The 12,858-nt window shown below is 39.9% G+C and overlaps 1 protein-coding gene across 5 annotated transcripts in view; it reads left to right on the plus strand.

Annotated features, from left to right (window-relative positions):
- The window catches only part of LOC119584300, a 103,865-nt gene extending 92,731 nt beyond the window's left edge, over positions 1–11,134 (plus strand). For 2 of the 5 annotated variants that reach the window (XM_037932836.1, XM_037932834.1), the window contains 7 exons: positions 101–256; positions 543–741; positions 955–1,148; positions 1,619–1,709; positions 3,264–3,413; positions 6,790–6,876; positions 10,748–11,134. In XM_037932836.1, the coding sequence (XP_037788764.1) occupies positions 101–256; positions 543–741; positions 955–1,148; positions 1,619–1,709; positions 3,264–3,413; positions 6,790–6,876; positions 10,748–10,869 (999 nt within the window). In that variant the 3' untranslated portion in view covers positions 10,870–11,134. Of the gene's footprint in view, positions 1–100; positions 257–542; positions 742–954; positions 1,149–1,618; positions 1,710–3,263; positions 3,414–6,789; positions 6,877–9,142; positions 9,243–10,747 lie in introns of all 5 variants that reach the window. The other 3 variants (XM_037932837.1, XM_037932835.1, XR_005229794.1) reach the window with 2 other exon arrangements.
- The last annotated feature ends 1,724 nt before the right edge of the window (positions 11,135–12,858 follow it).

Raw genomic sequence — 12,858 nt, forward strand, 5'->3', positions numbered from 1 at the left:
CTCCATTCTCCCCTTCCCTCCTTACATCCCTTTCCCCATTCTCACCCTCCCTCCCTCCCTCCTTGTACCCCCATTCTCACCTCCCTCCTTCCATCCCCAGGGCGTGAAAGTGAAGATGGACGACCAAGGCAACATCCTCATCAAGCGCGTGTCCAAGGCAGGTGTCTACGTGAAAATGACCAGTGACGATAACGCTATCAGTAACGACATTCTGAGGCTGCCTAACCTCGGCTTGGAGAACGAAAAGCCTGTTATGGTGAGGACCTGTTGTCTTGTTGAGTGATTAGGTTGTTAATGAGGGGGTGGAGGATAGATTGTTTTGGTATTTTAATGGGTAGTTGTTGATGTTTTGTGTTATGGTTGCGTTTAACGTTGGTGATTATCGTTATTGTGATTATTATTATTATTTTCATCATTGGCATTATTATGATTATTAGCAACAATACCGCCATACCACACCAGATCACGCCACCCCCACCAATCACCACAATCCGCATTCCATCAGCCTAACCTCACCATTTCCTCCCCTTCTCTCCCAACAGCTTTTCGACATGAACAAATTCCAGCAGAACGTGAAACGCGAGATGCGCCGCCAGTACCCGGACCGTTCCAAGCTCGAGACCCAGTGCGTGTGCCTCATCGCCTTTGTTAAGAATGAGCAGGACATCTTGGACTGCCCGATCTGGGTCATGATCATCAACATCGTCGCCATGGACATGCTCAAGTCCAAGCTGCCTCCGGGTGAGTGTAGGGGTGGGGGCTGGGGTTGTGGGGAGGGATGGGGGGTAGGTAGAAAGGGGGATTGGCGATGTGTGGGGAAAAGGGGTTGGGGAGGGTGTGGGGAAGGAAAGGGGTGTGGGAGGTGGATTGGGGCATGTAACAAATACCTAAGACCAAGAATTCCAAAATAATGACTGCAAAACAAAAGCGTAAAGCCAACATTTTCTCCCACAGTGAGGGTCCTGCCAAATATCAGGAATCGCCCGCGCATCCCCATCCCAGACGAAGATCCCTACAGCGTGGCAGGAGGATCCGGTGCTTCCTCAGGATCCTCAGGCAAGGACCGAGCTGGCAAGGACAAACCTCCAAAGTTACCCCCAAGGGACTCCCCCAATCACCCCGTCCCTGGACCTCGACCCAACGGCAAGGTGAGAAAAAGTCCTGAAAATGGCGTGTGTGGCTCGCGACCTCTTGTTTTCTGTTGTGGTTTTCCTCCTTCAGGTTCTTTTTAAGGGGGCACTACTTAAGGAACTGAATATTTATTATGTTTAAAGTTCGATTGCTATATATTGTTGTTGTTCGGATATATCATTTTGGTTTAGTTAATTTATCTTTATTCCTCATTCATTCTCTTCTAGATGTATATTTGCAGTGTATGAAATTGATTTTGAGATTATTATTAACTTAAGTAAATACTGAACAATTTCTTTTATAACTCTAGTTTTACCTTCCTAATTCACATCTGCTATAAATATAATAATCAAACAAGCTCTTCAAAAACTAATAATATAACATAAATAATCTAGTAATCTCAAAAATAATAATCTAACAATCTCTTCAAAAAAATAATAATCCCATAATCTCTTCAAAAGATAATAATCTAATGTTTTTCTTCCAGTCCGACGCCCTGGATGAGAACGCCTTCCGCAAGCTGCAGTCTCGCAACAATAACAACAACAACAACAACAGATCCCAGGACCGCAAGTATGGTACGTGTAGCCTCCTGGGCCTCACGCAGCGGAAGGGCAGGAGTGTTTGTCTTCTGTCGCTCTTTACGGTCTTTCTAGTCGTATGGGTGAGGTGTATGTTAAGAGAAGGATGAGAGGAAATTCATTTGGGGGGGGGGAGTATTTTTTCTGTGTTATTTAATGGAAGATTGGTTGTTGTTGATGATGGAGTTTATTGTGAGAGATTTTAAAGTGGGAGGTTTCCTCTGTTAACAAATTGTCTCAGATGTTATTTAAAGGCATTCAAGAGCGTTAGGTGATGTAGCGTCTCTTACTATTAGAGGATTTATTATAACAGACTGGTGTAACACTAATACATTGTTGTAATACATTGTTGTAATACATTGTCGTTATCATCGTATTACGTCACCTCTTTCTTCCTGAAGGCTACTGTGGATGTGAGATACAAAATTAAGCAAAAAAAACGATTCCAGTGAAAGTAAGATAAAAAAATTAAGCATCTTTCCTTTGAATTTTTTTTTGTCAATGAAAGTGAAATAGCAATGTCAAGCATCTTTTCCTTCAATTGTCCTGCCAATTAAAAAATATATATATATATTTTCATTTAAGACTTTGTAACGGATTGTCGTGCATATCGTATACGCTCAGTTAACATGCTTTACCATTGGTATGATAATGCGACATGTCTGTTGCATTCTAAATTACATTCATTCACAAAATTTCGGTTTGAATTATTTGCATTTGCTAAGTTCGGATTAATTTCAGAAAATATTAGGAACCATATGATTGTTACCATTATGATTATTATTACGTAAACCCATCAATGTATTATTTACCCATTATCCATTCTTTATGGTCCAAAACGATAAAGTCAACAGAAGAATATATGTCCATTTTTCAATCGATCTGACAGGACAATGGGCATTAATTGGTTAAGTACGAACAGACTGTGAGTCTTAATTTGCATATGCTTATTTCAGCTTATTTTTAGCATCCCATAGTGTCTCTCCTCACGCCATTCCCCTCCCCCCTACTCCTTTACCCTTTCCCTTTTCGCCTGCCTTCCGGTTCACACACGAACATCATTAAATTATTCATATTGTACGGTACCTTCACCTCCCCCCCCACATCATCATTTCACTTTGTTCAAGGTAAACCGCCCTATTCTCGATCCCCCACCCCCCACCCCCCTCCCCATCCACACACACACACCTTCCCTCACCCGTGATGTCTTCCTCTTGTTTTTGTTAGGTTTATATTTCTAAGTCGAGGGAATTACTTATTGAAGTTGAAGGTATTTTTATTGATCTCATTTAGTAATAAGTAATAACCCTAATTCTCCATCTTTTTTCCACAGCCATAGTAATAGCATTTATAATGATTGAAATTCTAATTCTTCTTAATCCACAGGATAAGTAATATTACTGATAGTGATAACAAAATAATGATAATAAATACCAGCAGTTCTTTCTCTTTTTCCGCGAAATATTAATAAAGGCCGCTAGATCTCCCCCTTTTCCCCCACAGAATGGTGATGTTAAGCAGCCCTCATTATCACTCGTTTTCCCTCCGCAGACGACCCATACTACTGCGGTTTGAGAGCCCGCATCCCCAACTTTGCCAAGCCGAAGTCGAAGGATAAGCAGGATGTGGTTCGTGCCCAGTACCCACCCCCCGTTCCTGCCCACCCCATGTGGCACACTCGGAGCTTCGACTCGGGCATGGGTAAGACCTCCTCCTCCTCCTCCTCTCCCTTCCCCGCCACCGCCATCGACACTCCTTCCTCTTCCTTCGCTACTCTTTCTTCCCCTCATATCTCCTCCTCCTCCCCTTCCGCCACGGCCACTTTGCCTCCTCTCGCACACGCTGGAGGAGAGCCCTTGTATTCCTCCTCGCCCTCTTTCTCTCCCCACACGCAGCATCTGCTCACTCACCGCCACGGCTTCCATCACCATCACCACCACCACCACCGTCGCCACCAATCTCCTCGTCGCCTACAAGACCATCAACACCACCAACAACAACAACAACGACGCCAGCAAGACTTGTACCACGACCGACGAACTTACCTCTACACCCTGTCTTCCCCTTCGTCTCTGCCCTCTTCTCCCTCCTCTCACCTGGCACTGTCGGGACCCTCCCCCCTGCCGCGATGGCTCCCCAAGCCGGCACTGCCCCACCTGTCACAGTCTCCCATGTCCCTCCCTGCCTTCGTCAACCCTGCCGGGGGAGACGTCAGCCCAGATGCCTATGAGAGCGAGTAGAGGAAGTCTTTTCAATAGTCTTCCAGGGGACAGGGGTTTAGTTATTAGTTTTTTTTTTCTTGTTTGTCTTATTTGCACAGTCGTAATATTTTTAGAGGTTGTCATTCAGTGCCTACTGACGGGATGCATGGTATAGAGTCCCCTTTGCTTCTCCTTTCATTTCTGCTTGTCTGTCTATTCTCTCTCTCTCTTCTCTCTCTCTCTCTCTCTCTCTCTCTCTCTCTCTCTCTCTCTCTCTCTCTCTCTCTCTCTCTCTCTCTCTCTTCTGTCTCTCTCTCTTCTGTCTCTCTGTCTCTGTCTCCCTCTCTCTCTTCCTCTCTCTCTTCTTCTCTCCTTCTTCTCTCTCTCTCTCTCTCTCTCCTCTCTCTCTCTCTCTCTCTCTCTCTCTCTCTCTCTCTCTCTCTCTCTCTCTCTTCCCCCCCTCCCTCCTCCTCTATCTCTCTCTTTTCCCTCTCTCTCCTTCTCCTTTAGTATTCCACTCAAGCTAGTATCCTCTAGACGACCAAACGAACTCATTTGTGGTTATCATCTCACTGCAGCTCCACTTCATTCCACCTGTTTCTGCATTTGCAAAATCTAATTCATCATGTACCTGTTTTGCCCAATTTCCCAACCACCCTTCCCCCTCCTCCCCACTCCCCCTCCCTCTAGCCCTCCTTCCCCCTTACCACCCTGACTCCCCTTCCCCCTCCGGCCCCAACCACCACTTCCCACGACAGTCAGACCACCTCCACTCCCCCCCCTGCATCCTACTCCTTGGAAGGTGCACAGCGAGACCTTAAGACGCCCATCGGCACCACTTGACGGAGAGACACGGTAAGACCGAGACCATTTCCCCGATCACAGGATGGACGGTTTAAGAGATAAGGAAGATGAGAGATGATAAGAGATAAGGAGATGAGACTGCCTGCCTGGAAGGAGATAGAGAGACTTCTACTAACATTTTTTCCTATGACATTTCTGGGGGGAAGAAAGGGACAGACACAGACACTAATTTTGCTTCGTTATGGCGACTGCAGATGATGATGATTATTATTATTGTTATTATTTTTCTTCTTCCAGGTAGTCTATGGTACTAAAGAAGTTTTCTTTTCTTCGGAAGGACCTTCTCCTTTTTGTTCTAGAGGCTGGGGTAGCGAGGAGGAAAATTATAAATATATGTGATAAAAAAGGAGGATAAAGAAACATGGAGGAAGAACTCGGCTTCCTCTATCATTTCTTGTATTTATCTTCTCTTTTTTTTCCCCTCCGCCTCCTCCCGCTCCGCCTTTCCTGCTTTCTTTCTGGTGATCATGACAACTGCAACAGACGAGCGAATTTCCAAAAGTAATGACAGTTAAGTAAACGTTAAGCTAAAAAAAAATATCTCTCTATTTCCATATTCCGACCAACTCTCGCTTTTTCATTTAGCTTGACAAAGAGGGGATACTGAAGATTTTTTTTCTCATGGCTTATTAAAAATGACTTTGGTGAGCGGACTTTGCGGGTCCTTGTGGTTGCCTTGCCCCCTGGACTGCATGACTTCATGACTGCATGACAGCTGTCACCTGCACATTCACAGAGCCTCCCAAACACTACCAAAAAAACAACAAACCTGTTTTCCTTAAAGTCGTTTATATCTCTTTTAAGAAATGCATACCAGCCATTTTGCGTGTTAATTTTTGGAGTGTATTTTCATTTGTGTTTTGTGTGTCCCAAGAAAAATTTAAGAGTTAATTTTTTTTATCTTTCACTGCAATAAGTGCATTATGGCTGCTGTGTGCTTGTGCCTCGATGTACCCTTGCTGTGTTTAGTGTAGAATGCACATCACTTTTTATCACGTTATGCTTAATGGCTTAGTACTGTACATCACGGTAGATAATGCTGCTCTCTGAGAATGCCTTACACAAAAAAATATATATTTATAAAAAAAAATCTGTAATGAAAAAAAAGACAGATATCAAACTTCTATTTTGAGTGTTTATAGCATGAAACGTCATCCAAAAATCACAAAGAGTGAAACATACAGCATTCTAAATGTCTGAGAATGTATATTTAAAACGCCTTTCACCTCCTGTGTAGGTCATTCCAGTGAGTGAGTGTGTCACAAGGACGACATAAGATCCATTTCTTTTTATTCGTCAAAGGGAGAAAGATTTAACGAAATGGATTGTAGTTAGATATTATTATGTCGTTCTTTGATGCATTCTACACATTTTATTGTATTGTAAGGTTTTCAGTGTGTAAAGGTTTGTGTGTCGTTCGGATTAATGCAGAAAACATGTAACACAATAAAAAAAAACGCATATACTGTAATATTTGCTTAGATATTTGCTTTAAGTGCTCTTTGAATCTAATTATGAAAATTTGAACTAATTAAAAATATATAATTCTTATTTTAGGCACACGGGTTTTAGAATTAATGTGTGATTTTATGACATGTACGATACAAGCGCACAAAACCTTTACACATAACAGAATGCGGACACCGTGAGTTTTTATGTAAACTTTTTGAAGGCAAAAAATGAAAAGTATGTTCAAAGTTTAAAAATTCTACACTCACGGTGTCCGAATCATAATTAAATTCCCAATTCCTCACAAGATCTGAAAGAGGGTTGTCTCTCTATATACTAGTGTTTTATGGGTAATGGGTTGGTACACGTAGAAGCTCATAAAAAAAACAAATGTGTCGGGGCTTAAAAAAAGAGAAAATTAAGAAGAAAAAACAGGTAATTTAAAAAGAAAACGGGAAATGTAAATGAAAGCACGGCGCTTATGCACCAGCACCCAGTTATTCTCTCCCGCTCTACACCCTTTTCTAAGCATGTGTATTTTTTTCTCTTTTTGTCTCTTCTAGCTCTTTTGCAACACAACCAAGTGCAAAATATTCACAGACTAGAACGCAACCCCTGCTCGTGGGTACCTACTTTGCCTGGAAGAAATGGTGAGTTTTAGAGAAGTTTAGGCTTAAAATCTTTATTTATATTTATCCATGTCTTTCTTCTGCCACTACTATTGTATTATTTATTTTGTTCAATGTGTGATGACGTCATGGAAGATATTAGTGTGTTTTTTCACGCTGTTATTCATGATATAAGGAAGTCTTGGAGGGAGATTATCACGTGACAACCGTTAAGAATGTCAGTCATAATGTCTCTTTTAAGTTTGTTCTATCACCCTTTTTTCATTAGTTTTCTTATATGTTTTCATTGTTAATGCGTTTTCACGTGATATATATATTTTTTTCTTAGCGAACGTTGATTTTATTTTATTCTTAGGAATGTTGGAAATGCAAAATAATAGAGTATCCATGACATGTGTTTCTTAAAGTACAAAAAAAAGTGCCAGGAATTAACCATGAGTCAACCTGTGCATGTCCTCTTGATTCCTAATGGAATAAAAGCATTTCCTCAAGCAAAATCAATGCTAGCATGAATTAGGACTTTTTTTTAAAGCACGCATTGGCACTTAGCAGTTTTAGAGTTGCCAGTTCTTCCTTTCTTGTAGAATTTTAATGTTTAATCTTTCAAATGACTATGTTTGCATGCGATGACGCTATGGACTTATAATGACCAAATATATTTATTTATTTTATTTATTTATTTATGCGTTATTATTATTATTATTATTATTATTATTATTATTATTATTATTATTATTATTCCTATTATTTGCATATTTCTCCTTTGCCTCTGTCCCATCCTTTGTTAGACAAACTATTTACTTTGTTAGTTATGATAGGTGAAAGCCCCTGTATTGTATGCTAACTTTTTTCAACTTGTATGTGACTATAATTATATAGAAGACACTTGTATAGGTATATATACGTACATACATGCATACATACGCATATACAGACGGTCGTATTTCGATCCTTTTAATATTTTCACTCCCACATGCATACAGAAGTGTCATAAATATACACTTAGGCGTAAATGTAATTGCATTTAAAGCATGAAATCACACACGCACACGCACACGAACACACACGCACACGAACACGAACACGAACACACACGCACACAAAGACTCATAATAGATTTCACATCTAGGTCTCTCACTGCTTGACTTTTTAAAAATTATAATAACTATTAATCAACATTTTCCATAACTATTAATCATAGACTTTTAAAGCTCTACACTAGTAACACTTCACTAGCCGATGACCTCGAATGTTATATATGTATGTATGTATGTATTTTGTGTGTGTGTGTGTGTGTGTGTGTGTGTGTGTGTGTGTGTGTGTGTGTGTGTGTGTGTGTGTGTGTGTGTGTGTGTGTGTGTGTGTGTGTGTGTGTGTGTGTGTGTGTGTGTGTGTGTTTGTGTGTATGTATGTATGTATGTATGTATGTATGTGATGTACGTACGTACGTACGTATTTCTGTGTTCCCAGCTATGCTTTACGCGTGACTGAACATAAAAGGACTGTTTCTTGTTGATCTTAGTACATAATCGCAATACAGATTATTGTCTAAGGAATGTAAGGATAAAATCAAGTGATAGAAATATAGCAAATGTGAAGAACTAGAACAAGCATAGATGTGTGAATAAATGCTTAAATAGCCTATCATATGGTATGAACCTATTTTTGTATCACACCGTATGAGACGTTTAGGTATGTATGTATGTATATGTAATATCGTATATGTTATATATATGTATATATATATGTATGTATGTGTATATATATTTGTATGTATATTTTATATATATATATATATATATATATATATATATATATATATATATATATATATATATATATATATATATATATATATATATATAATTTTACATATATATTTATATATGCATGTGTGTATATTTATATATTTATGCGTGCATATACAATTTCCACTCTATTATAAAACCATAGAACACAACAAGGCGAGCCCATATCATAGCTACCCCCCTCCCCCCTTCCCATGGACTCACGGACCACATATCCCGAAGCCAAAAGACGACAGTAGACCAAATAATCCAAGAACTCCAAGAGAGAGCAGAAGAAGATGAATAAAGGATGAAAACAAGATTAGAAAGATCATAAAAACGAACAGCTGACCGACTTGTTATGTTGAGAACCACCTAATCAACAGACCGCTTGTTCAACGACCATGACGACGCGACACTGTGGACCAGTTGAACGAAATTTGAAAAAAAAATGAAGTTCGTTATTCCTTTTTTTAACGAAACCTTCCGCTCTTTCCTAGAAACTGAATGGGAATCGTACTGGGACTCATGAAGTGTGACTAAATCAAAAAAAATCAGTGGAAGCGTGTAAGAAGGGCACCAACCTTTGCTCTGTTCTAGGTAAGGTCCTTCCATCCTATATATATACACACTTGTATACGTATATATAGGCACGGTGATGAGACTGTATTTGCAGTATGGATATTCTGTTTACTTATGTACCAACACCCTGCCCCCTCCCTCTACACGAATTAAAAAAAAAGTGTTTTTAAGAGCTATGTTCTGGTCAGTCTGAGGTACTAAATATATCATGTCAGAAGAATCTGTACCGGAAACCCAATATCAAAGATTGTTGAAGAATTCAAGATAAAGTGTCTACCCCCACCAAGCTGTCAGAGCTGACCGTGGGGGAAAAAAATTAAATAAAAAGTTTATTTTGTGGAATAGTTAAATGGTGTACTGCAGGCTGAATGTATTCCCTCGTAGCCCTTCCACTCCACAATTTAATCCCTTGTGTTTTAAGTGAAATAATGAAACAAGAAAAATCATAGTATCCCCTTCTCCCTTCGCCCAATGCATTATAGAGAAATGATAACTAAATGGGAGAAGAAATCAGCTTTTATGGTATTTCCTATTATTACTGCCTCCTTCAGAAAATCAAGTAAATAGAGAAGCTGGCCTTTAGGAAATGTATGTACATACATGTAGGCTTATTGATTTTGGCAAATGATGGAAGGGATGTTATTCTTACTGTTGAAGGCATGGAGGTACCCGTGCATGGTAGCTCGACTCCTGTCAGCCTTGGGACGTTCTTTGTGTAAAGTAGACAGGAAAACAAGTGTGAACAGAAATTCCTTGTAAACTTTAAGAGGGGCTATGTATATGTACGTCATATATATATATATATATATATATATATATATATCATATATATGCATATACATACCTTTATGAGATAGATTTTACTTTTCTGTTTATTTCCCCTTCTTCTTAATGACCCCCTGTTATGCATGCAGTAACAAACACTACGATTCTTTCGTTTCTCCTGTCACTCTTTTCTTTGTGCTTATGTAGACCTTGCTGTAGATTCTGAGAAAGTAGAGTCACGTAGAGTATATTATTATAGATGCATGGTGACTACTACGGGCGTCATGAAACTGCATGACTTGTAGGTGAGGGTTGGCATGCGCATGATGAGGGTGTGGTGGGTAGATTCTGTATCTCCTTCACCACCATCCTGTATATGATCGATGTATTTTCTTTGTTGTTGTTGTATTATTTGTAGGAGTGTATTGTTGTTTTGTCACCTTCACTGTTCTTGTAGAGGCAAATTAGTATAGATGTGGAAAAAAGTAAGGTTAGGATTGTTAGCAAAGTGACAAAGAAATTTTAAGTCTGTAAAAAGCCCTGTAAAGAACAGCTATTTTCCGCAACCCCTTTGTCAGATGTAGAACTAGAGACTATAATGACTAAGATAATGTTACACATAACAAAAAGAAATAATAATAATAATAATAATAATAATAATAATAATAATAAAATAGAAAAGTCCCATACCCAGTTATTTTCCCAGAATCTTCATGAATTTCTAACACGTATTTTTTTCGTTTTTCCTCCTTTTACAGACTCTGACTTCACCGAGTCTGCCTACTCCCACATTTACGGTCGGCTGCCACTCCCAAACCGGGGTTACCTCCCCCCACCCCCGCCCCATCCGCGTGCCATGTACGTGGGGGAGTGGGACTAGAGGTCAAGTAAGGTCATGCAAGAAGGAATAATTATTAAAAAGAATATAGAAGAATAAATAAGAAGAATGCCATTTTCAAGAGGACGTTCGCCGATTCGTTTAGTCTCGAGCGGTGTTTCGAGACAGGTTTCCCGAAGCCTTTTGTTTTATTGTCAGATTCTCTGTGACCTTACTCTCGCTCGGGGGTTCTTATCCGGACTTCTTTTTAAAAAAATATTCTGATCACTCGAAAAAAAGAAGCGGAAGTAAAAAAAAAAGAGAAGAGCAAATATATAAATATACATGTTATTATTCTCGCTATTAACTTCTCGTCTGTCTAATTTTCCCGCAGAAAATTAAACTGACTTGAACCAGAAAGAACTTGCATGTGGGTATAGGTGCTTAAGGAATACACCCCTTCCTTTATTAATGGAATATAAATTGTTGCATCATGATACTGAGTTCCCTTCTCCCACCTCCCCCCGCCCCATCACTCTATTCTCCCCCACCCCCCGCTGCTCTCCAAACACACGTTTAGGATTTTATATAATGCGTCTGTATGTCGGTGACCCTATCAGCTATTCTGAGCCGAACGGTAGTACTCAGCGGATATTATTTTCTGCGTGTTGTAAATAGGAAAATGAGTCTTGTGAAGAATGACACTAAGGTTTGTCGGCTCAAAGTCACTGATCTCGTCACAATTTTGTACAGGTACTCTCATTGTTTTATTTTATTTTTTATTCTTCTCATCAGATATTTTAAAATGTAAATTTTCGGAGCCTTGCTGTGAATGTAGACGCAGGCGTGGTACATGTGTGGTACGGTTGAGATGATGCCTTTTTTCTCTTAGTTTTGAAATTCTCCTCAGGACCATTTTATGTATCCCATCCTCGGTCTTTCTCTGTTCTTTAATTTTATCACTTCCTCTCCTCCCTCCTCCACACTCTCATCAAGGTCCACAGTACATCCGTCTGTACAGTGTCCGACATGTGTTAATTACTAACTTTTTTTTAAATTGAAGTTTGAATGGGAATAACATCCCATTTCCGCCAGCCATATTGGTTGGCTGATGATGTGTACATAACTGACGAATACCATTTAATTGATCTAAGTGAATGCGAAGACAAACGTATGTGTACATGTTTATGTTTATGTGTGTGTATGCGTATGTGCATGCATGACTCTGCGTACTGAAGACACTGTACATCCCAGACCACAAGAAGCCTTTGGGTTATACATTGTCGCAGTAACCGGGAGAGTCTTCAAGAGCCAGCGTGGAGAATGGGCTTCATCGCAACCCCCACTCGACTCGCTCCTTCCTACCCCACATACCTCTCCTCCCCTCTCACCTCCTTTGCAACCAGCCCTTCTCTTGCCCTCTGCAACACCACCCGTCAAGGGGAGCCATCTCTCGCAGCCTACCGGATGCCCCTTCCTCCACCCCTCCCTCCCAACCCAGCTCCACCTTGAACGCTTCAAGGAAGACCTGTGGGGGTTCTGCGATTGGCTCCCTGCTCGTAGCTCTTCTGGCTCGTCTCCTTGCCGCTTCTCCGCCTCAAGGAGGACCTTGATATTAGTCTATAATATTGACTCTATCCACCGTCTTTTCTTGAACTTATTATTAGACATCCCTCAAGATTAATGATTTTTTAAAAAAGAAGTGAGGACTGTCCTTAGAGGGGATATATATATATATATATATATATATATATATATATATATATATATATATATATATATATATATATATATATAATGTCATAGCTTCATGTCTGTGAAGTCGACTTTTTATTTGATCATGACAAGCGGTTTCAAAGGTTCCTGCTAAGCCTACACCTCTTCAGTAAATTGTATATATAGAAGCTACGGTACTTGAGCAGTTAGCTTTGAAACCTTTAGTTGACTGAGGACAATGTATTAAAAGTTAGAAATGATAAGTTCAAGAAATGTAACGACAATGTTTATTTTCCCGTTTTGAATTTATTTGCCTCTGTGGTTCACGATGATATT

Source organism: Penaeus monodon, chromosome 18, assembly GCF_015228065.2.
Source record: "Penaeus monodon isolate SGIC_2016 chromosome 18, NSTDA_Pmon_1, whole genome shotgun sequence".
Classification (NCBI taxonomy): domain Eukaryota; kingdom Metazoa; phylum Arthropoda; class Malacostraca; order Decapoda; family Penaeidae; genus Penaeus; species Penaeus monodon.